Source organism: Lissotriton vulgaris, chromosome 4_1, assembly GCF_964263255.1.
Source record: "Lissotriton vulgaris chromosome 4_1, aLisVul1.2, whole genome shotgun sequence".
NCBI lineage: Eukaryota > Metazoa > Chordata > Amphibia > Caudata > Salamandridae > Lissotriton > Lissotriton vulgaris.
This window is the reverse complement of record NC_141691.1, coordinates 1,348,266,462-1,348,292,184: the sequence shown is the minus strand read 5'-3', so window position 1 is coordinate 1,348,292,184 and position 25,723 is coordinate 1,348,266,462. Positions and strand designations below refer to the sequence as shown.

Sequence of the window (25,723 nt, the reverse complement as noted above, 5' to 3'; positions counted from 1 at the left end):
CCACTGAAGAAAAACCACCTGTTCAGCAAGACCTGTCTGGATTCCAAACATTGGGGATCTAATCAGGGAAAAGATTGCGGTAAAGAAGGAATTTGGGTCTTCTTATAGAAAAGCAGTACCTGTCTTAGTAATTCTTAGAACAAGATCAGTGTTACTACCGCCGCTTGCTGGAAAAAGGGAGAACAGAACAGTGTCAATAAGAGAATCACCTTCCGTCTCCTCACCCACGCACACAAAGCCCTACACGACCGAGGCCCGAGCTACCTCAACAACCGCCTCAACTTCTACGCTCCCAAACGCCACCTCCGATCGACCAACCACGCCCTCGCCGCCGTCCCCCACATCCGAAGAGAGACAACAGGAGGAAGGTCCTTCTCCTACCTGGCCGCCAAGAACTGGAACACCCTCCCTCCCGACCTTCGCCTGACCCAAGACCACCTCTCCTTCAGGAAGAAACTCAAGACCTGGATGTTCGAGCAGTAGCGGCACCCCACCCCCACCCCCAAGCGCCTTGAGACCCTCCGGGTAAGTAGTGCGCTCTATAAATGCCTTGATTGATTATCAATTTACCTGGTAAAACCACAATCATGTGGCCAATAATAAGTAGTAGGCCCAGTGGACTCCCAAGAAGTAGCAGAAGGCCAAATCTGGCTACTATCCAAGAGGTTCAAACTGAAAGACTTATCACCTTTGATAAACCTGCGGTAAGAAAAGGACTATGCAACAAAGCCATGGAACTAGTACCTCTTGAAACCCAAATAACAGTTCGACAAACACCTGCCTACAATGATAAAGCCTCTGACTATACTAATATGACAAAGGAGGAAACTGCTCCAGTGATTCCGAAAAATCCGGATGCAATACCAACTATTGACAGAACTGCCTCTGGCTATTTTATCAACCTCGATAACTTTTCTGAGGATCTCAGTGAACCAGAAATAACGCCAGCAAAAACACTTTTTAAGGAAACAATAACAAAACTCCTTCATCAACTTGAGAAAACATATCTGGTTTCGCCATGGGTTGAATTTTGGATAGGATTAGGTTTACTGTTTCTGCTACTATGGCTCATTCTTGTTTTGAGTTTGGGACAAATGATAGATGGAAAATACAGTGCAATGGACACAGCAAGTTAGAACGTCCACTTGCTCCTGCAACCTTACAAATCATCTCATTGTGAGCGAAGAGACCGCTCATCAGTGAACATCACAGCCATTCCTATACCTGGTGGTATAGCATGGGACACAACTGACTGACATTCATGGCCCGGTGGAGCTGTTGAAGATTCCACACCAGTTTAAGGTTTCTTTAAGTGATTTTGTTTCATCAAGCACCTTTTCAGACGATTGGGACTTTTAAACTGTAAATAATATGATGTCACACTTAGAAATGTCAGCAACATTTCAAAACAACATGAAAGCCTAGAAGGTTCAACAAGTTATGAAGAACTGTATTGTTATAATCATTTTGGTCACCATTATTTGCACAAATCTGTAAATCCTAGAAATGTTTTTACTTACAATCAGTGGGAACATTGTCCAACCCCACCAAAAGGCAGCTCTAAAACATTTTATGACAAATTTCCATACTTTACAGGTTTTAATGTCACAAACCCAGAAACGTTTTATTTAAAAAATGTGAACAAGACAGGAATGAAAAACATGTTGACCAATACTAAACAAATTTACTCTGCAAACTTTTATGCTCAGCTGTCTACATTAGGTTTTAACTTTTGGAAAGACAACATTGAGACAAAAACTGTCTGGGGCACAAAAGAATGGCAGGTGCAGGGTTTAGAAGCCTTGTTCAGAGCCTGCATTATAACATAACAAAACATATTTCTGAACGATACCGTTCAACAAACGTCATGTCTTGGTTTAGCTAAGTTAAAAGATTTAAACAAACCGTCCATACCTAAGGCCACACCTGACAGTAATAGCACTGCAGATGAGGAGGTAGACGTGAAACAGATTTTAAAACACAACAGAACCAATCCTGATTGGAAACAATGGTTAATCTGGCCCATAGACACAAATAACTGTCAAGATAGTTTCATGAACAAAACAGAAGGGTTCAAAATGAATAGGCCAGATCCAAGATACTCCCAGAGACAACATCGAGGGATAGTCACCACATACAGTGTAGGAAAACTATGCCTTGATTTGCTACAGAAATCCACACTTCCAGAAATTAAACAACACTTGACTTTACTTAAAGAAGGCGTTGACTTACGAGACTTCTTACTTGGGCCTCGTAAACAATGTCAGAAACGTTTCATATACGCCGGTATATACGCTGCGAACAACGAAGCTTGGAAAATAACGCAAATGGAAACTGCAGAAAAAATACGAGAAATTGATCGTATTAATTTAGAGAAAGCACTCTCTGTAGTGGACAATGGGTTAACGACTGTCCTCCAGAATATATTGTTTGGACAGCATTGTATCATCTGCGATTGATATTATAGAACAGGATTTGCTAATGTTACAACATGGCCAGTCTCAATTGTGTTCTATAATGCTACTAGGCTGGACGTTGCAAAATCTCTGTTCAGGCTATGTGCCATGGCATCTAATCAATACCACGTCATTGTTTACTGTCTTTAACCTTACAGATAAACAAATCTCTCTGGCACAAAGTGGAGCAGACTATACAGTGCTGAGCATTGGAAAACTGGAAAGATTACCAATAACAGTTTCTGAGAAACCTGTAGTTGAATGGATAATACATGGCACCATCACGATACCTGTGACGATTTTCCAATTTCAGTATTGTCTACAGCATATACCAGCGGGCCTGTATGAAAGGTTGGGTAAAGGATACATTAAGTCAACCTGGTCTTTACCATACACACACAAATGTTGGAGTGGGGGAAAGGAAGTATTTCTTAGTACAAACAATTGTAAAAACTCACTAAGCGGTACACTCTTATGTGAAGGTAGTAACCTACATGGAGCCTGCGAAGGTTCTTTAAATAACCTTTCTTGCCACATGCACGGTACTCCAGCGGCCGTGATAGAACTGATTTTTAAGCAGCTTTCCAATGGGTGCTACGTTATGCTCAACGATCACAGCTGTTGTGGCACGCTGCCAGGAAAAGCGTATCTGAAAGAGACACGTTAGTGATAGATTCCTTACCTTAGAATATCCCCAGGCGTCAGACTGGATCCGGAAACTTTTGCGTAGCAATACCCCTGCGCGCTGGTAGGCGTCGTCTGCGGCTCCGCGTCAGTCGTCGGCGTCGTGAGCGCCGGGATGACGTCATCGGAGTACTTAGACGGCGCCCATGCGCGCTGACGTCAGTTCTTCTTTTTTCCGCGCCAGCTAGCGCAGATCCGGAAGAAGCTCTACCCCCAGTCACTTTTTGACTGACTAGTTTTTGATCCTTTTTGATCTTCTCTTAGTCGACTGTCTCGACTATCGGTGCCAGGGATGCCCGGGTTCAAGCCTTGCTCGAAGTGCGGCCGACTCATGTCGGTCACGGACCCCCATCGCCGGTGCCTGAAGTGCTTAGGCCTCGACCACGACGATCGAACCTGCGTCGACTGCTGGGCTCTGACGTCGAAGGCTAGGCGGGAGCGGTCCCGCAAGCGTCTCGAGCTGAGGCACTCGGCCCCGCGCCGCTCCAGGTCCCGGTCCCGGTCCCACGGGAGGTCGAGGGACAGTTCGCGAGGTCGGAGTCATCGACGTTCCGGGAGTGGACACCGATCGTCTGGTTCCAAGTCCTCAGGTAAGAGGCATGAGAGGTCGGAGCGACACCATCGGTCCTCCGACCCGCCCCGACGCTCGCTCGATGCGGCCGGGGACTCGGGCGACACCGCCCACGCGGCTCCGCGGGAGTCGCAAGCGTCGCCGCCTGCCCCACACCTTCGGGTCCCTGGGCACGGCGCGTCGCAGGAGGAGGTCGAGAGGTACCTCATGGCCATGAGGGCCCTCCCTCCTCAGTCGGTTCCCGTGGCGCCTTCGGGCCGATCGGCTCCGTCTGGAGGTCCTTCCGGGTCGGGCGCTTCGGCCCCGACGACGTTGGGTACTTCGGGCCCGGCGCCGCGCGACCTCGCTGGATCCGGCTCCGGATCCGGGACCTCGCCGGTCGACCTTACGACCTCGCCGGCGCCGTCCCTTCAGGTGTCGTCCCCGGCAGCCGATGTGGTTGCCGACCCCAATGTTCCCTACGGTCCTACTCAGGTGTCGGAGGGGCGCCGCTGGGCGCCGATTCCGTCGGCCTTTGGAGACTTCTATCTCCACGAGGAGGCCCTGGCTGTTAATCCTGGTCTCCAGGAGCCAGGTGACGAGGAGCAATGGGAGGGGTCCGAGGACCCTCTGGCACGTGATTGCCAGTCACATCAGGACTGGACATATGAGCTTGGGGAGGCCAGTGGTATTGACACCTCGCCAGACACTGGATTTACGTCGCCCCCGACTGTGGCTTCGGATTCGGGTTCTGCTTACAGCGTAGTGTTGACGAAGGCAGCTAAGGCCTTAAACCTTCAGCTCACCGTCGCGGCCGTGAGGACTAATCTCCTCACTGAGGTCCTCAAACAGCAGTCCGGCTCCACGGAGCCCCTTCTGCCGTTCAATGAGGCCTTGTGTGACGTTCTGCTGGGCACTTGGTCCAAGCCCGCCACAGGCCCCCCTGTGGACAGGAACGTGGCCAGACGCTACCGCCCGGCACCGGGCGACCCATGCTTTTTGTCCACCCATCCCACCCCCGAGAGCCTGGTCATCCAGGCCTCTAACTCCCAATCCGCATTCCCGTCGGCCCCGCCCGACAGGGAATCCAAGAGATATGAGCAGTTCGGGAAGAAGGTCTTCTCGTCTGTGAGCCTAGGGCTACGGTCTGTGAACACCAACTGTCTCTTGGGCCGCTACACCCACACCCTGTGGGACACGGTTGCAGAGGTGCTGCCACAATGCCCTGAGGAGGTCAGGGCTAAACTCAGCCAAACCCTTGCGGACGGCCGAGATGCGGCACGGTTTTCTATCCGGTGTGGGCTGGATACCACGGACTCACTGGGCAGGGCGATGGCAACGACGGTGGCGGTTCGACGCCACGCCTGGTTGAGGTCTGCCAACTTCTCGGCCGATGTCCAGGCCACCCTCCTGGACATGCCGTTTGATGGCCGTCGCCTCTTCGGCGACAAGGCAGACCATGCGCTGGAACGTTTCAAGGACTCCAGGGCCACGGCCAAGTCCTTGGGCCTTACGGCCCCACGCCAGCAATCGGGTGCCTTCCGCTCCTTTCGTGGCCACGGAAGGGGCGCCCCACCACGGACCGTCAGCCACGCGCCGCAGAATGTTCAGCAACGCGGTGGCGGCCGTGGGAACCGCCGTGGCGGTGGCCGGGGCCAACGGCGAGGCCAGTCCACACCTCCCTCAGCAGCCCCCGCCTCAAAACCTTCCTAGTCCGAGTTTTCAGGCCCATGTGACGCCTGTGGGAGGCAGGGTTCGCCATCACCTCTCCCACTGGCATACAGTCACTTCGGACAGGTGGGTGCTGCAAATTGTCCGAAGGGGTTTCTCCCTCCCCTTCGAGTCTTCCCCTCCATCCATGCCACCTCAATACCACCGTGTGTCGGGGGATCACTTGCAACTTCTGCAAGAGGAGGTTTCGGCCCTCTTGGCCAAGAGGGCCATCGAGCGCGTTCCTGGGCCAGAAGTAGGACGTGTTTGTTACTCCCACTACTTTCTGGTACCCAAGAAGGGCAAAGGGGGCCTACGCCCTATCTTGGACCTGCGGAACGTCAACGGCTTCCTCCGGACGGAGAAGTTCAAGATGCTCACTTTGGCTCAGGTCCTGGCTGCCCTGGACCCGGGAGACTGGATGGTAGCGTTGGACTTGCAGGACGCCTATTTCCACATCCCCGTCCTGCCGGCCCACCGGCGTTACCTGCGGTTCATGGTAGGCCAAGAGCACTTTCAGTTTACCGTGCTCCCATTCGGCCTTGCCAGCGCCCCACGGGTGTTCACAAAGGTGATGGCGGTGGTCGCAGCCCATCTGCGCAGGCAGGGGATATCAGTCTTCCCCTACCTCGACGACTGGTTGTTGAAGGCGGGCTCGCCCCAGTCAGTCGTCAGCCACCTCCAGACTACGGCCGACCTCCTGCACTTGCTGGGGTTCTCCATCAATGTGCCGAAGTCACACCTGTGTCCCTCTCAAAAGCTCCTCTTCATCGGAGCGGTTCTCGACTCGGCGCAGTTTCGGGTTTACCCACCCGAACAGCGGGTTCGGGATATTCAGGCTCTGATTCCGGTATTCAGGCCATTATCCCGGGTCTCGGTCAGGTTGACGCTGCGGCTTCTGGGGCTGATGGCCTCCTGCATCCTTCTGGTGCGTCACGCCAGGTGGCGGATGCGGGCTCTGCAGTGGGACCTGAAGTTTCAGTGGGCCCAGCATCAGGGCAACCTGTCCGATCATGTCCTGATCTCGGAGGGCACTGCGAAGCAACTGCAGTGGTGGCTCACGGACCGCGACTGGGTCAGTGGCAGACCCCTCTTCCTACCCCAGCCGGAGCACGTAGTTGTGACGGACGCGTCCCTCCAGGGCTGGGGTGGCCACATGGGAGAGGCGGAGATCAGAGGCCTCTGGTCTCCGGCGGAGTCCCGGCTCCACATCAACCTTCTGGAGCTGCGGGCGATTCGTCTTGCACTGAAGGCATTCCTCCCCTCTGTCAGGGGGAGCGTGGTGCAAGTGTTCACCGACAACACCACCGCCATGTGGTACTGCAACAAACAGGGCGGTGTGGGGTCGTGGACCCTATGCCAGGAGGCTCTGCGCCTCTGGCAGTGGCTGGAACATCAGGGCGTGACCCTGGTGGTTCAACACCTGGCAGGCTCTCTGAATGCCAGGGCGGACGAACTCAGCCGCCGGTGCATGATGGATCACGAATGGCGTCTGAACTCTGACGTGGCGCAAGGTCTCTTTCGACAGTGGGGAGAGCCTTGGTTAGATCTATTCGCCACAGAAGAGAACGCGCAATGTCAGCAGTTCTGCGCGTTGGAGTTTCCAAGGCGGCACTCGCTCGGAGACGCTTTTCGTCGCGAGTGGAGTTGCGGTCTGTTGTACGCCTTTCCGCCTATACCACTTCTGCCCAGAGTGCTGAAGAAGATCAGGCGCGACCGGGCCCAAGTTATCCTTGTGGCTCCGGACTGGGCACGAAGATACTGGTATCCCGAGCTACTCAGCATGTCAGTCGATCCCCCGATTCGTCTGCCTCTTCGGGAGGACCTTCTGTCGCAGCAGCAGGGGACGGTCCTGCACCCGAACCTGTCCAGTCTCCACCTACAAGCTTGGAGATTGAGCGGCGGCAGTTGAGGCCATTTGACTTGCCTCCCGAAGTCTGCGATATCATTCTGGCAGCCAGGCGTCCCTCCACAAAGTCGGTATACGCCTGCCGGTGGAACAGATTTGTGGCATGGTGCACAGCAAAGGCTGTGGATCCTCTCTCTGCACCCCTCTCGGAAGTGCTGCTCTTTCTTCTTTCCCTTGCCCAGCAGGGCTCTGCTCTGGGCACTCTTAAAGGGTACCTTTCTGCTCTATCAGCCTTCTTAAGGCTACCAGATCAGCCTTCTTTATTCAAGTCCCCTATTGTAAGTAGATTTCTGAAGGGCATCACGCACATGTTCCCTCCTGTTCCCTTCGTGATGCCCCAGTGGGACTTGAATCTGGTTCTCACCTATCTGATGTGTGCTCCCTTTGAGCCACTTCATAACTGCCCCCTTTGTCTCCTTACTCTAAAGACGGCATTCCTGGTTGCCATCACCTCTGCCAGGAGGGTGAGTGAGCTCCAGGCTCTTTCTTCTTCTCCACCTTTCCTGTCTGTTCATCCTGATAAGGTGGTGTTACGTACACGGCCTTCCTTTCTGCCCAAGGTTGTCACGGCCTTCCACATCGGGCAGTCCATCACTTTGCCCACCTTCTTTCCGCCTCCGCATCCCTCGGAAGAGGAGGAGAGGCTCCACCGTCTGGATCCAAAACGTGCGCTCTCCTACTACCTAGATCGCACACGCCAATTCCGGGTGGATGACCAACTCTTCGTTGGTTACGTGGGCGCGAAGAAGGGAAAGGCTGTGCACAAGAGGACCATCTCAAGATGGATCATCTTGTGTATTCAAGCATGCTACTCCATGGCGAGGAAGGAGCCCCCGGCTGGATTGCGGGCTCACTCCACTCGGGCCACGGCAACGACAACTGCCCTGGGCCGCGGTGTTCCCCTGCAGGACATCTGTCAGGCAGCCACGTGGGCCTCGCTGCACACGTTCGCAAGACACTACTGCCTGGACAGTCAAGTCCGGAGGGATGGCTCTTTGGCCGTTCCGTCCTCCAGGACTTTCTGGTGTGATATTGGTTCGCAGGCCCACCACCGGGGTTGGTATTGCTGGGGTATCTATTCTAAGGTAAGGAATCTATCACTAACGTGTCTCTTTCAGATGCACAAGTTACTACTTGTGTAACGATATATCTGTAAGAGACATTAGTTAGTGATAGATTCCTTACCGCCCACCCATCCTCCCCGTTCTGCGAACCGATATCTAGGGTTAGGGTCATCCCCTTTCAGGGCCCTAGTTTCATGGCACCAGTGTTAGTTCTATCATGGCTCTGCGTATCTGGCGCGGAAAAGCTGTGTTATCAGAACTGACGTCAGCGCGCATGGGCGCCGTCTAAGTACTCCGATGACGTCATCCCGGCGCTCACGACGCCGACGACGGACGCGGAGCCGCAGACGACGCCTACCAGCGCGCAGGGGTATTGCTACGCAAAAGTTTCCGGATCCAGTCTGACGCCTGGGGATATTCTAAGGTAAGGAATCTATCACTAACTAATGTCTCTTACAGATATATCGTTACACAAGTAGTAACTTGTGCATCTGGTTAGTGTGTCGGCCAGGGTCACTTGTTGTATGCAAGTATTGTATCCAAAGAGTACTACAGACAGGGAGAGGGCGTTATGGCCTTCACTGAATATCTCTTCTATACAAATTGATACTTTAAGCAGAATGAAAGCCATTCTTTTACAACAAACCGTGCCACTGACCTCGTCTAGAGAAACGTATGATCTACAAGTTGCAAGGACTTCTGCAGAGATACATGCATTATTATCAACAAACTGCCCAGTACATTTCCCAGAAATGTTAGGTCAAATCTTAAACATGTCAGATACCAGTGGCATCGTACATGTATTTAAGACTATCTTTTCGGGACTGTTAACACCATTCGAAGCAGTCCTCTGCTTTTTTTCCAAATTTCGTGCACTCTGTGTTCGGCAGTCTGCCTCTTTTTTTGGGACTCATAGCAGGAATTCTATTTTTGTTTCTCCTACTCTGATATGGCAAGTCCAGTCACCAACGAAGCCCAGACTACAATGGAACGGGCTCTCCTGGCCATGCGCTATCGTGACCGGATTACACAGATTCTTGGCTTGTTTAAGAGATCTGAATACCACTTGGATTCTTTCATTCAGACCAATCTGGCAAGATTGCATCTTACCTGATCTATGATGCCTGCTTTGCGGAGAAGAATGCATGTTAGACATCTGTCTTACACTTCCATCAGCACTGCCAACGGACGTTGACACCTTGCTGGGTCCTCTAACGACTCACACATCATGTTGCCCCCAACGGCTGCCAATCCTCATGACAGCATTCATTGAGATCGCACCAGCAAACCCAGCTATTGGTGAGGTTCGTGGAACAGGCACACAGGTACCATCTACATCGAACATTGTTAATGCGACTCATGCTGACGGCGATGTTTCACATCTATGCACATTTGATCTACTTGATGAAGTAGTTCCACTTTCACCAACTGTGGTAGACGGCTTCTTTGCCAGCTTAGATGATCTGATGTTTTCTCCCGACAACGAGAATAACTTTTGAAAGTGCACACAGCGTTCCATGAACTCTGAAATTCGGCCTTCGGTTTTCAAAACAAACCCTCTAACTTGGGAACTCTATGTTACTACAATCTACATTTGAAAACCTTTTCTCTTCATCCCAGAATAGACCCTTTTCCCTTGGCGCAAAGTAATCTGCTTAAAGTAGAACTATGCTTAGAAAACAAGAGATTCATTTGATACTTCATGTAGACAAATATTTGGCATTATCTCATAAAAACGTTAACTGTTTATATTTTATGCTATGGAATGGTCTCAACCTTTTTTTTTTTCTTCTGTAAATTTAGACCATTTCATAACTGTCATTTCATGTTTCATTTAAATTGCATTTTTAATGACAGCCATTGCTTGTAAAATGCGTACAAGACAAATACTCCTGTATGTGTATAAACCATGTTTAATGCATTTCATGTATTTTGGGTGGGATTATAAACACATGCTTTAGTTATGTTTTTTATGCTTATAGATTTAGTAATATTAGACCTAATACGTGGAGTGGGTGTTGTATAGCGTTTTAGAACCCTAGTGTCATTTTCCCGATTCATGCCCTTATATAGGTATAAAATACCATATACTTATATAGGCATAGAAATCATAACCATATTAAGATACAACTCAAGTAGTCCTAATACGGCTTGGCTACTTCCACTAGTTACGAAAATCTACAACGATTTCTTGGAAAAACACGCCTTCAGCAGTCAGGGACTTCCCCCTGCATGAATATTAATTTATCCAAGAAATCATGGAGCTTTCAGAGAATTAAGTCTCTAATGACGTTATTATGTCCAATCTTACGTCAAACTCTGCACCTTCAAGGTATGAATATGCCCACACTTTTCCAAAGAAACACATGGTGGTTTGGAGCAGTTCGACTATCTACTTGCCCGACGCGACCTGCTGCAGCAAGTGCCGAAGGAAGCCAACCCCCAGCTGACGCACTGAGAGACGCTGCACTTTCTCCTGCCGAGAAATCCAGCTCCAGTGTTTCCAGGCTACCCTTGCGGGTTGCTGGGAAATAGAGTCCTGAAAGAGAGTTACCAGACCTCCTACATTCTAAAACCAAGGTACGGAGCTGATTAGACCCTAAGAGAATTCTTGGATAGATTCTTGGCAAAAAGAATACTGAAACTAAGCTACACCTCACTTACATCTTCCCTTGTACTAGACTTAGGTTAGGTACACCGGGGTAGGCTTATTTTAGAAGCACCAGTTGAGTACTTTTAGTCATTATTTATCACTGTATGTATTGTACGTATTTTATGGCTTAGAAACCATATCATGCTTTTACAATATTATTTTATAATACTCTTCGTACTGTACGCTGTGTACTTTACCGCAAGTATTACAATTGCAGCAGTTCATTTCTTATGCTTGAGAAAGAAGACTGTTCAATAAATATTTTATTGAAAACGCCTGTCTCTCTTTTTCTCTGTTCCTCTGGTGAAATGAAGCATGCACGATTGAGTGAGTAAAATAACTATCTATTGTTTCTGCGACTCTAGAGATATATTTCTTATTCTTGGGAAACAAAGTTGTCATGTTTATGCGTTTGTCAGAAACTAATCCCTTCTTGCTCATTCGAGAAAGTTTCTAGTGACCTATGAGCTAGCTGGCACACACACAATTAAGTCTAGTATATTCGGGAGAGACCTAGTCGACTTCAGTCCTACGTCTAAACTACAGGGTACACTATTCCAATGTGCAGAGCCTATTGGGAATATAGGAACTCCACTACAGGGGGTATGGGGCCATCAGGGCGCTGCCCGGCTAGGTCCCCCTTTTCGGCCCATAGCACCCCTACTGTGCCACATAGTACGGTGGGGCTCCCTGTGACGTCGCAGGTGGTTGCTGGTACCCGTTGCTCATCTCAGAGTCCCCCTCGGCCCTCCAGACAGGCGGCTGCCTCTTCAGAGGCTGAGCTGGGGGCACCGTTCCAGTGCTGTAGACTGGTCTCCCTGGCTCCAGCGCCGTTCCTTTCTTCGGAACCGGAGCCTGTTTGTGTTGAGGCCGATTCGGCGCCGGATGAGGCAGAGACGGCGCCGCCCTAAGACGCCCTGGTGCCACCTCGATGCCGGATCATCGACTCCTCTCGGGAGGCAGTTTGGCGTCATCCCGAAGTCCATCGACGCAAGATCCGTCCTTGCCTCTTGCCCCCCCCCCTTGGAATTTGTGGCTCCGGCGGATTCTATGCCACCTCACTAACCCCTTCAGGACCCTCATTTGTCCATGGGGTTTCCCCCTGGACATTAGTCTAATCTTCCATTCACCGGACCATCCCCTTGGAGTGGGTGGCTCAGCTTACAGCCCTCACCCAGGGGTGAGTTAATGTCCCCTCCTCGGAGGGCTACCGAGGTTGGTGTGGCATGTAGGAGGTTTGTTTCCATGGCTGCCTGCATTCTGCGTATACAGCCTCCTTCAGTTCCCCTGCCTGTAGACTCCCTGTTGGATGTTCTGCACCACGGTTCGAGGAATGTAGAGCTGCTACTGCCTTTTGAAGCCTCCCTTTATGATGCCCTTCTGGAGACCCGGGCTCGGCCGGCGTCTGGTGATCCGGTGGCTTGTTCCATCATGCACCGCCGCCTCCTGCCCCGAACGATCCGATCTGCTTGTTTGTTCATCCACACGTTCAGGGGCTTGTTCTGCAAGCTGCCTTTCCTTCATTGCCTCCGCTGCTGCTTCCTCCCTCCCGGGAATCCAGATGATTGGAGTTGTGGGGTTGTAATATTTTTGCCTCTACTAGCGCAGCTCTTCGATCCCACAATACAGTGTGTGTCTTGGCTTGGGCTACTTCTGCCCTCTGGGACTCTGCTGAGTCTCTTCTCTCTTCCACCTCTGAGCGCGCTCGTGTTGACCTCTTCCATCTATTCCATGACGGCTGTGATCTAGCAGAATTGACTATCCGGTCGGCCCGGGATACCTCCGACTCCTTAGGCAGGGCTATGGCCGGTTCTGTTGCACTACGCCTTCATGCTTGGTTGCGGGATGGCGTCTTCCTGGAGAATATTCGGGCCGCCTTGTTGACCTGCCTTTTGATGGGGTCCTTTTGTTTAATACCCACGCTGATTCATTGGTTCATCGTGTGAGAAGGTGGCCTGATATGCAGTGCTCACTATTCTAGTGAACACTATGTATCAGTCCAGCAACCCTTATTGATGATTGGTTGTAAGTCAACCTTATAGACCAGCTATCCTAGTAGCGTGGATACGAGCAGTCTAAGGCTAAAGACTTGAGAGGGCGTGTTAAGCCAGCTGTTTACCACACACATACCCCTTGAACACCAAGTGAAAGGACACCACACAAGTGTTATGAAAATAAACAGTTATTTATTAAAGATCACAACAGCCCTGTACTCTTTATGAGGACAGGGTACTAAGCACAAACCAAAACTCTTACAAAAATACTTAAGTTAGCACAGTATATACAAATGCCCGAGGGGCACGGAAAACCATATACTCTGAAAGTGGAATGTGAAATTCCTAGCAGGTAAGTACAGTACTAATAGCTTTTGGAATCGCTAGGACTTGACTAGGGAATCGTTAGATTACTTCTAGGAGGCCTAGGGGACTCGGGTGCAGTGTGTGCACTCTCACGCGAGATGCGGACAAAAGTCTATGGTAGCTAGAAATTGAAAAGTTAGTGTTCTCGGGCGAACCCGACCTGGTAGGGAGAAAACGAAAGTAGATTCTGACCCTTGGATAGTGAGGCTATGCTGGGGCACCGAAATGCCGAAGTTACCTAGCCCAGGGGCTGCAGCTGCATAGGTCTGAAAAGACGTCGGGAATCCTCGTAGACGGACCAGGAGCCGGAAGAAAAGATGCTGGCCGGTGACCAGTGAAGAGAGTTCAGTTGGATCCAAGCCTGGATCTCGAAGATAGATGACACCTGAAAGCAGAGGGGACCAAGTTCGAGACTACTAGCCAGTAGTCAGTGGGCACCAGGAGGGCACCGGATGGTAGCCACCTCGACTAGGTGAGTGGGTGACGCTGTACTCGAAGATCTCACGGACCAGGAGGCGTTGTCGGCGACCAGGATGGAGGAGCGAGCTGTCCCACGATGGATGAAGTTGTCGGCGTCGCTGGACCCAGGATTGGGCAACAAAGCCTTGGCAAATTCAAGCCCACGCGGTGGACCTAAAATGGCGTCTGGAGTGGACCAGGAGGGTCCGGGGTGCCTCTCTTGAAAAAGGAAGCAAGGGCCAGCCTGGAGCAACCAGACCAGCAGCAGAGATGTCGTTGGGCGTCGTTCAGAAGGCCACAAGCCAGCCGGCTAGTAGCCAAACAACGCGGTGCACAGCAAACAGCAGAAGGGCCCCACGCAGATCGTGGAGATGCAGGGAGGCTGACCTTGGGTGCTGGAGCTGCGCAGGGTCGGGGCTTCTCGGACCCCAAAGCACTCACCAGTGGAGGACACGGTGGGCTTGCAGTAAAGATGTCGTGCAGTCTTGGCGATCGTCGGTCCCTCGAGGTCTCGTCGCACTCACGGTTCTCAGCTTTGCTGTAGAGGTGAGTAGAGGTCAGAGGTGCCAGGGAAGCCGGGTCTCGTCAAGCTGGGTCGTCGGATTCTTGAAGAAGGACTTGCAGCAGGCCGCAGTGTTTCTTAGGATGGTGCCCGCTTGATGCAGGGTGACTACTCCTTAGCCACAAGGGAGAATCTTGAAGAAGAAATCGTGAAGTCCTTTCGAAGAAAGTGGTATCTTGATTCCAAAGATGATCTGCTTTGAACAGGGGGCCCGCTCCTATCTTTATACTAAAAAAGGGGGCTGACCCGGTGACTAGGTCCTGCCTATGGGTGGGACCAGGAGGGGGGTGGTTACACCCCTCTCCCTTGCCGGACTTCCCCAGGCCAGGGGCTGGTGTGCCCCTGGAACTGGTTCTGACTGGCCTATGCGTAGTGAGCACCGGGGTGCCACTCAGCAGTCACCTTCCTGAAAAGCCCTGCCTACCCAGGATACACAAAACCATGTCTGGGACGGTGCTAGCACCGCCCCGGACAGGAAACCCTTTGTCCAGGCCTCCCTCGCTGGAAGGACTCCCAGCAGCAGGAGGTCAGACTCGTGTCTGTGGTGGCAGCATCCATTTTGTGGAGCTGAGGCTTCAGTTAACTTTAACCGGGGTTCACAGTTACATACATGTCGTGTCCCTCTAGAAGGGTGGAATGCTAACCCCGTCGCCAGAATTGGCGAGGGGTTAGTATTCCAATTCGTATGACACCTTACTCGACATGTTTTGATAAAGCAATACCAAAGATAGCATTTAACCGCGAGGATTATAATGCACTTAAGAGTATATGGTATGCGATATCATGGAACAGCTATTGGGACTTGATTCCGCAAGCTGCAGACAGGCTCAGCTCATGCCAGAGCACCATCTCACACGATTCCAAGCACTCTGCCTTCAGGATTGTCAAGGCCTGCCATAGGAGTGACTAATAGGAATCTGTGTGTCCATTTTAGGGTTAGGTATAGGTATACTACACCTACAGCAAAGGGTGATTACACGACTTTGCCCCAGCTGTCATGCAGCCAGTTGTGTCAAATTTAGGAGGCCAGCCAGGGGTGGCATAATACATGCTGCAGCCCCTGGCAGCCCTGGGTACACCTATGCCCTGAGTTACAGGGTCTGATAAGGTGGCCCAGTACCAATTGGAAATGCACCTAGGGTACATGGAATCCATTTTAAAGAGAGAGCAGTAGGCCTGGGGTCCTGATTGGCAGGGTCCCAGGTCGACTATGTCCAAAACCAGCTAAAACACAGGGCAAAAGGTTGGGGGCAACCATAGTCAGGATGTACCTTCCTACACATCGCCTCCTGGTGGGCTTTCGCACACCCCCATAGGCTTGTACTTGGCAGGTTTCAGGTCATCCTATCCTGGGGTGATTACCCCTCCTTTCTTTTTAAGCGACTTTCATTCAGCCTCCACAGGTTGGACTGTGCGTTTTTTGGCTGTGGTGGTGTTCCACATGTTGTTCCTCCGACTGTGGTTTACCCTAAGAGGTGTTACCCTGTTTTTCTTTGGGGGCCTGATATATACACCAGGTGGGGAACCTGTATGCTATTGTGTAGCTCTGCTCCGCGCCAGGCAGGTTTTGAGTTCCCATTGGGCTCCCCCTGTCTCCTGCCGTTGTTATCTTACAAAACGGTTTTTGTGTTGTGCCTTCTGGCACTGTCCTCCTACATTCCACGGGTCTCGCCCTGCTTGCGCCTTGTGTGTCTCATGCTCCTCTTCTAGAGGTTTCTTTCTTGTTACAACTGTTTTCGGTATTTCTCAACACGCTTCTTCCGAGGCTACCACCCTGCCACTGGTGAATTAGGTGGGTCCCTGCTACAGCGCCCGTAGCTGCGCTGGTCTTGTGGCTCATCCTTTCTATATATGCCCGCATGTTGCTGACCACTGGGTATCCTACGCCTATCTTCGCTTCTGCAAGGTCTTGTTCATTATATCCCCGTTTTGCGGGGAGCAATTGGGTGCCTTGTACTCAGGTTTGCCATCATTCTGCACAGCGGCGTTTTCCTTTGTACGTTTTATTGTATACTTCGGTGCCTTTTCATGCTGCTTAGGCAGCAAGAGGTTCCAGGGGTCCGCTCCCGGGGGTGAGCCTCCCCTTCTGAATACTCTTTTTCTTGGGGATCTTGTCTGTCCTGTTCATGTACTGAACAGTCCTTCTTTTCTGTGGGGGTGCATTTCTTCTCCCGGTCGGAGGTGGTGGCTCTGGGGATCTGATGTGGTTCTCCACAGCTCTGTGTGTTCTTATTCACAGTTCCTATAGACACCTCCGGTGCCTCGGAGGCCACGCCCTTCGGATGTGTCTTTTCCTTCGAGTGTCACTCTTAATCTGTGTCTGGTGTACCTGCGGGACGGTTCCTCTTCTGAGGGTCGTCCTGGGTGCTGCGCCCTGCATCTCGGTCTCCCTTTGGGTACGTTATTCCCCTTGGTCTTCAAATGGCCTTGTTGGGCAGTCCCGTACTTATCTTAGCTACGCCACTTTCTTGTCTCTGTAGCTGTCTGCTACGTGCATGTTCCTCGTTGTGGTCCGCCTCGGTGTGCTTCAGCGTGTGGCTGTCCTCCCCTGCCGCTTTCTTGTCACTAAGTATTGCAATGGCGTGTCTTATGTTTCATGCCTGTGTTTCTGGGACGTTAATCAGTTCATGCCTCTTGCCCTTCGCTTTATGGCTGCGGCCTGTCCGGCCTCCCTTGCGTAGGCCCGCCAGGTAGGCTCTGAATATGGCATTCCATGTTGTCCTCTAGATATTGGTTGGGACCGCCTTAGCGCGCCATTGGGCGCTGGGAGAAGTTCTTCCTTCCTTACTTATGAACTCTCCCTTCTGTTCTAGGATATAGCTTAGTACAGTTATTCCATCCCGTATTCACACGGGTATGGTCTTGCGCCCTTCCGTTCATCTTGTGGTGCCTTTGCCTCCCATTCCGAGCTGCTTGGTCTGCTGATTGGCTGCACTGCCACAGCTGTCCCCTTGTCTGTCACCATGTTGTTGCTTCAGTGCTCTCTGGCACTTTCTGTTGTTCGGTCACAGACCCTCCTCAACCTTGGGGGCTATGGCTGTGGTATCTATTTCAAGTTAAGGAATCTGCGGCTAGATGTCTCTATCAGATGTACGAGTTACTTACCTTCGGTAGCAATGTATCTGGTAGAGACGCTGTCTAGCCGCAGATTCCTTAACGCCCACCTATCCTCCCCGTTCTGTGAGGACCTTGCCAGGTGGGGTTCTCCACCTTGCCTCCTTTCAGTTGGCACTGGTCTTTATCCAAAGTGCTCAAGTTGGTGCCAGCCTCTCACTTTGCCTTCTGCAGCCGCCTCCCTCTGGGTGGCTTCTCTTCCTGTGGAGCGGTGCTTTTCGCTTTCGCCTTCAACAGGACATTCTTTCTTCCCTTTCTCTGCATTCCTCCACTCTGGCCCCTCCAGTGTGGGGTCTTCTGTTCTTTTCCCTCCGTCATTGTATCTCGCGGGAGGACGAGCCCCCACACGCCGGAAGACGAAGCAGCTACATCTTGCTGTTCGCCGATATCGAGCCACATCACGAGTGCCTTATTTCTCCGCATTCAAGGCGCGATTTTAGAGTCACCATCGAGATTTGCTTCGAACACAGGCACTACTTCACTTTAAGATACACCAAGAGCCTGTTAAAACTACCAACGAGATAAGGTGCCATCGACAGCAACCTTGTTTCGAGCGTCAAGTCTACCATCTAATGTAGGCTCTAGCTATAGTGTTTTTACGGTACACAGTGTTGTGGGACAACTCGAATATGGCCATCAAGTGTGTATTTAATGAATAATTTTGTCAGTAATATTCATCCATCATACGTGGAATCATAAGGAATCCCTCTACCAAAATCTTTCCCATATACATCCCACGTCTATACGAAGACTCCACTTGGGTGTTTTTTGCTGTATGGATAGAAGTCTACCTTTGAATTAAAATTGTGTCTCCTGAAGAAGGCGGTCCCCTGCCGAAACGCGCGTCGAGTTCTTATGTTTATTTTATTATTTACGTGATTACTTGTATGCTTTTGTTAATATATTCTTGTATTCTATGTACTACGAATTTTATGTTAATTTGTTATGACTAGTGTATGTAATGTTGACAAAGTTATTTTAATACCCGTCATATTGGTTTGACCTCCTGTCATTTCTGAATATGATTTTTAAATATACAAAATAAAAATATACTTTTTATACAACCTTTTTTATCTTCCCCTACTGTTCCTTGTTGATAACTGGCCTGTCCTATCTGTACACCCATATACCTAGACGTCCTAGGATTTTTTCACATATCTTTTCCCTCCCTCTGCCTTGTCCATCGACATAAAGTTTCTTGACTCCTCTGCAGTCACCACCTTTGGGAGCTGTTCGCCTGTGCTTCGGCCCTTCAATATCTACAGGGGAGAGTGCTATTCTTTGTAATGTCATCTCGCAGTGGATTGTTGTCCTTCCTGTGCTCCAACCTTGTTGGCTGGCACAGTTCTGCGTTATAATGCCAGTCTTCCTGCTGTCTGACGGGACATTCTTCCCTTGTTACTCAGCCTTTGGGGAGGGTCTATGATTAGGTTTGCGGGGTAGTCTCTCAGAGCGCTGCCCTGCCCTTACTTCTTGGTTTGCTGGTATACAGTGTCTGACACTGTCCTTTAGGATGATGTTATACATCACCCTATTTCTTTGTTTTACAGATTTTTCCTCCTTCGCACACTGTTCCCATACTTTCACAGTTTTTATTGGTGGCTGTGTTGTGCCGCGGAAAAGATTCTCTGAAGAAAACTGACTTCAGCGCGCCAGGAGGGACTTATATGACCTCACTGACGTCACTTCCGTTGACGACGTCAGGGCGGGGTCATGTGACGCCATCCCCGGTGCGCAGAGATGCTGCTGCAAAATATTTCCAGATCCAGTCTGACGCCTGGGGATAATTCTAAGTTAAGGAATCTGCGGCTAGACAACGTCTCTACCAGATACATCGTTACTGAAGGTAAGTAACTTGTAAGTCAACTCTTTGACGTTGATCTATTGCCAAAGGATGTATAAGTTGTTCCTTGTGCATTTGAGGTGAACCAGTCACTATTCTAGATTCTTAAAGTAGAAAACCGAGATGATGTACATGTGCAGAACAGGTTTCTAAAAGGTGGATTTCATTCCGTTTGATGTTTTGCACCTTTAAAGATATGGGCTGTGACTGTAGATGGAGTGCCTAAAGGTGAGTCTCTTACTGGACATTTATTAATTTCTTCTGTGTTTACGTTTTTTTCCTAATACCTCGTAAATAGTGTTTTTATTGCATATACTAATTATTGGCATCAAAAGCATGTTTAAATGACTATATTGCCTTGGTGTGTTTAGATGCCGGTCATTACTACGACATAAATCACTGTGCTGTCTTCACTTCACTATATCTGTCTCAACCTTTTCAATTCCTTCTTTACCGCACTGGACTTTTCTTTCAATTATTTGTGCAGTAAGGTCAATTCTTACCCCTTCTACCATTGTACCAAGTTTTTATAACTTGGTTGTTTTCTAAAGTTAAAAAAAACAATTCTCGATTGGTTTTTATTATCATTTTCATAGATAATTTTTGGATGCACAAATTCAAAACTGAGTCACGTGACACATTGTTTTTAATTAAAAAAAGTATTTTGAAGATGAAATCTTCCTTTTCCCCTACAAACACCTTTATTCTAACACCACCACTTGATGTGCCTTTTAGAATGCCGACGTACACAAAGAATGTGTTAGTTTCATAAAAGTTAAACACATCCAATAGTTTGTTTCATTCTAAATAGAGGATTTCCAAATCGTTCTCTTTAAAAAAAAAAAAAGTTTTTTTAAATGGAAGAATATAACGTACCAGTTGTCTGAGAAGTCATTAAAAACAAAAAAAATGTAAAAGGTTTGCATTCAAAATGATGGTATGTTTTATTGGATATTTAAGGTATTGTTGAAGTTTTGACTTTGCACAGTAAGCAATACGAAGTAATGGTAGTGTACTATGTGTGTTATTTTAACAATGTTTAACTATTTTCGTAACTTACATTTTTAAAATAAATACAAATTTTAAGAGGCATTAGTAAGGTAAATATTATTGAATGTGATTTTAATGTTTTTGTAGTTTGCATGCAGATTTATAGTATTTCATGTTGAATTTCAGCTCACGTTTGTAAGTACCAAGCAACCCTTTTGGCTGAATCATTCCCAATTGTATATCAGGTGAGTTAACTGTCAGGTTCATCCCCACAGATGTTATAAAACCATACTTTACTGTATATTGCAACAAGCATTCTTTAAAATGTTATTGAATATCATAAACTCTTTGATGTTTAGAATGATGCAGGCATTGTGCGAAATAATAGAAGCAACTTCTCATTTTAGGTGGGAATCTTTCCTTGTACAACACTTTAATTTACCAAAGAATAATTTTTTTACCTGCTCAGATATATATATTAATGTATTCAATCAATCCAGTTCTTAAAGACTACACCATCTACATGCATTTCAGTTGACACAGTGGTGTCACTGATGGATGGGTTTATTTCATCTTAAGAGATCTATCTAGATGTAATGTTCCTGGAGTTCCTTTATCAGTTTTGTGATATTCCATATGCTGCAGCACGGATTACATTTTCATTGCAGATGGTAACCTAATGGCAATATTAATTTCTAATTGCCAGTCATGTCCTTGGAACACAAATGTGTTTTAAACATTGAAATGAAAACCCCATAAAACTATTTAAGGCATATGCACCGGAGAGTGAAAAGGGACCGTTAATCTTTTAGCATTCCTTGGACCGTTAGCTTTACACTCGCCAACATCCCTTGGCACCAGAGCAGGCCTTTCTTTTCCTCGTTCCTCTCCAAGTGATCTTTGAATCAGTTCTTTAGGTAGGCTTATTTCTGTTTCTTATTTATTCACTGTTTATTAACTATGTATATCTGAAAGAAACACGTCAGTGATAGATTCCTTACCTTAGAATGACCCCCAGACGTCCGACTGGATCCGGAAATTTTTCGTCAGCAGGAACCCTGTGCGTCGGAAGGTGGCATTGTGTAGTTCCACGTCTGTTGTTGGCGTCGTGGTCGCCGAGATAACGTTGCAGCAGCTACTTAGACGCCGCCCTCGCGCGCTGACATCAGTTCATTCTTTCTCCGCGCCAGCAAGTGCAGATCCGGAGAGAACGGTACCCCCAGTTACTTTTGACTGAGTTTTTTTCTAGGCTTTTTGTCTCTATTTTTTGAGTCAATCTCCTCCTGATGCCTGGCTTCAAGACCTGCGGGGACTGTCATCGCATGATATCTGTGACGGACCCGCACCATGTGTGTTTTTACTGCCTGGAGGTGACCACGACCCCAAGTCGTGCTCCGACTGCCGGGCCATGGCACCAAAGACTTTTCGGGAGTGGTACTGAAAGTTGCTGGATGTCCGGCAGTCAGCTCCGCGCCGCTCAAGGTCCCGGTCCCATGAGAGGTCAAGGGACTGCTCACAGAGCCGCCACCCCCGTTCATCGGGTTCGAAGTCTTTGCACTCGGGGTTCAGCTAAGTCTAAGCATTCCAAGAAGTCGAAGAAGCACCATCGCTCTCCGACTTCTCCTCGCCCGTCGTGGCTGAGGGTTGTGCCTCCCCCGCGGCTCCGGCGGAGCCTACGCTGTTGCCGCCAGCCTAGCTGCCCTTCCTGGGTCCGTCGGTGACTCCGGCCCAGCTGCAGGAATTTCTGTCAGCCATGGCTTGCCTCTTTGAGCCGTCAGGCCCCGCCGGCGCATCTTAGGGCCCGACTGGGTGTCCTAGCCATTTACTGCCGGCGGCTCCAGCATCGCTGTCTGCTCCGGTGCCGCAGGAACCCCATGGATCTGGGCCTGGATCCCGATCGACGCCGGTTGACCTTGTGACACCTCCACCTGCATCGACCCCTCCTGCACCACCTCCGACGTCGCCCGGCCCACCGGATGACGTCGCCTCCGTATTCAGCCCCGATGTGGATACGGAATCGGACCGTTGTCGCTCGATGCCGATTCCGATGCCCATGGGGGATTTCTATCCCTATGTCCGTCCTCCTAATTTTTGGCCTGTTTATCAGCGATTCGGAGGAAGGGAAGAACTGGGAGGGGTCTGAGGACCCTCTCACAGCACAATGTGAGTTTGACCCGGACTGGGCAGAGGAGTTGGGGGATGCCAGTGGTCTTGATACCTCTCCTGACCTTGGCATGCGGTCTCCTCCTACCGTGGCTACAGAGGAGGGTGCAAGTTATGCAGTGGTGTAGCGTAGGGCGGCCGATGCCCTCCACCTCGAGCTCCCTACACTGGCCATCAGGACTAACCTCCTGGCAGAAGTGCTTCGGCCGGCGGCTACCTCTTCGGAGCCCCTGCTGCCTTTTAACAATGCAATTTCAGACGTTCTTTTGGGCACCTGGTCCAGGCCCAACACGGGGGCTCCTGTAGATGGGAACGTGGCCCGACGCCATCTCATGGCCCCGGGCGACCCCCTTATCTTTTCCCAACACCCCATCCCTGAGAGCTTGGTTGTCCAATCGTCTTTCTCCCCGAGCGCATTCCCTACTGCACTTCCGGACAGGGAATCCAAGAAACAGGAGCAATTCGGTAAGAAGAGTTTTTCTTCCGCCAGTTCAGGGCACTAGCGTAGCTGGGGGGGGTGAGGGGGGCGGACCGCCCCAGGCGGCACTATTATAGGGGCGGCAGCGTTGCGGCAGCCTTTATAATTTATAATTTATTTGGGGACATTCACTGTCTAACACTTTACAGTAGTGTCAGACAGTGTCCCCAGTCCCAAAATAAATTATAAAGGCCGCCGCAAACCACCACCTTGCATAGTGGTGGTGGTGTGGTGCGTGTGCGACCGGGTCATCGAGGTCAGATGGGGGCAAGACTCCAATGAGCTCTCTCAGCTCAGATATCCTCCAGCCGACGAGCCCCGGCCCCTCCCCTTTGTAGGCGTACTTGTTCTGACTCACTGTTTCTGTTGAAGTGCGCAGCGCCGCAATGTTAATGTTAATGGCGGGCGGCGCAAGTCTCATGCTCGTCGTTCGCCCAATAAATTGGTACTGAGGAGGAAAGCTGAGCTGGACACACACGCACCTATAGGCAGGCCCTGCCACGGCACAGTTTATATTTGGCACCCAGCTCGGCCAGGAGAGGGCCTCCTCTGGTGCTCACAACGCATTGTGCTAGGAGGCCCGGCTGGGGCCCAGTGCGGCCTAATGATTTGGATCACGGCAGCAGACGCCATCTCACCTACTGCAGTCCAGTGCAACCTGGTGCTTTGAATGCCATTGCTGGTCGAGTCAGACTCATGTTGAGTTTAATTCTGGACCGAGGCCGTCCTGCCCGGGTGACGTTGTAGCTGTCTCGTACCATCTATTAGGTCGGGAGGTGGATGACCGACAGTAAGTCTCAGTCAACTAACTAAGTTATTCTTCCCAAATTGAGCGCATCATCATTCATCCTGCAAAGTGAGTTACAGCCGTTGAACTCAGCATAATTGCACTGCCGTCACTAGTCTGTCTACACAGTCTGCACAATCGCATAATAAACGTTCTTTAACAGAAGAGATCGGCTGCCTCCGGTGACGGTCCTCTTCTCGCATGTCATTGTGTCAACCTGACCTGACCCATGTCGCAGCTGTAGAGGTGTAGTATATGTGTGATAGTTCACCACTGTTGTAATGTGGTGTAGGTGGAGGCCCATGATTAGATAATGTCAAGTGGCACCCTTCAGACTGATGAGGTGTAGGCCGCCCGTCACTGCCATTGCCAACCCAATTCCTCTGTTCATGTCCAAAGCAGAATTTGATTGGTTAGGCCCGTGAAGGACCCAGCGCAGTGTGTCCTAATTATTCCAATATGCATATGATGTCACTCTCCAGCACCTTTCACTACATCACACCACTGGACTATTGCACCATGCAGTTCAGGCCACGACCCACTGGGTCACCCAATTGAAAGTTACCCATGCCAGCCCACTTCACCCAGTACTTAATTGACTCCTGCAGAGACTAATTTACGTGTCCCCTGCTTGGCCACAGCTTACCTACCATATGTTTCCTTCCATCGTTCTAAGAGCAGGTCATGATCGAAGCAGGCCACGTGGTCTCTTCTTGAAGAGCCGCCAGTCCCCCCTCAGGTCCCATTCTTCACATTCCCCTCACAGCATCTGCACAGCTCCAGGCTCATCAGCTCGTGTCCAGCTCCAATCAGGGGGCCTGTGGTTTCCGAACCTCCATTGGTGCACTATGGTTTAAAACTTGCCAGTTTGTGTTTTCTTCATCCTTCGCAGTTATATGCTGCGTCAATTCAGTTCTTTGTGTGTCTCTACAGGGCAGATGTGGTCAAATATTAAGGGCCCAGAGGGAGAGCCTCCCTAATTTGTCTATGCCATGTTTGTTTGATAACCACTCCACCCCCCCCCCCCTCCCCTTAGCTTCTGAATGATAATAATGCTGCAGTGTCATGTTGTCGCTCATCTTTTACCTATTAATTTACTTTTAGGGGATGTCATCATTCAGACCTGGTACTGTAAGCAAAGGTACACCTAAGCTCTGCATTACAGTCACTGTCTGGCGTCTGCGCAAAGTTGAGTTCAGCTTCAGTGAGGCAGGCTCAGGCTCCACGCTGGAGCCTCTCTCACATCCTAGTGCCCTTCCATTTCTGGCACTTTGCAGAAGTTGTAAGATCTTCTTAGAGTTTCTCGTTGCTCAGATGGGCGTAATTTCAGATATTGATAGGTTTCCCTCGTCTTCATTGCTTGCTTATGCTCATGAGAATGTGTCACTCATAGTTGTTGAAATGTCACTCCTAATTACACGGGAATTCTGAAAATGTCACAGCAAACTGAAACCTTGGCAGCTATGAGCCTACAGGCTTTGACTTTTATTTCTGTGATATTTGTGTGTGTGTGTGTGTGTGTGTGTGTATATATATATATATATATATATATATATATATATATATATATATATATATATATATATATATATATATATATATATATACACACATAGAAAAACTCCATCTCCTAAACAAATACTTTCATGACCAACGTCAACTAACCTAGTCTTCTTTTTCCAAGTTGTCTCCCCTCTCCCTGGACTTTTAAGGATAGTCGGTGAGCGGACAATGTCTTTCTCGCCCTTTCTTTTTGCTCTCTCCCCGTCCGCTGCACTGGATATTTATTCCCATGTTGTATTTGTGCCTGTGGCTTGCTTCCTTACTGTCAGCCCACTATATAATGTAATGTCCTCCTGCTGTGTACTGTGTGTATGTAAAGCGCTCCGATACCTACGGGTCGAGCTAGCACTATATAAAACTTTAAAAATAAAATGTTGA

General features: G+C 49.7%; 1 protein-coding gene across 1 annotated transcript in view; it reads left to right on the top strand.

Annotated features, from left to right (window-relative positions):
• CEP192 (centrosomal protein 192) overlaps positions 1–25,723 on the top strand; it is a 1,919,503-nt gene that overhangs the window by 1,870,903 nt on the left and 22,877 nt on the right. Inside the window, exon 45 of the mRNA XM_086965571.1 lies at positions 20,541–20,599. Coding sequence (XP_086821697.1) covers positions 20,541–20,599 — 59 coding nt within the window. The remainder of the gene's footprint in view (positions 1–20,540; positions 20,600–25,723) is intronic.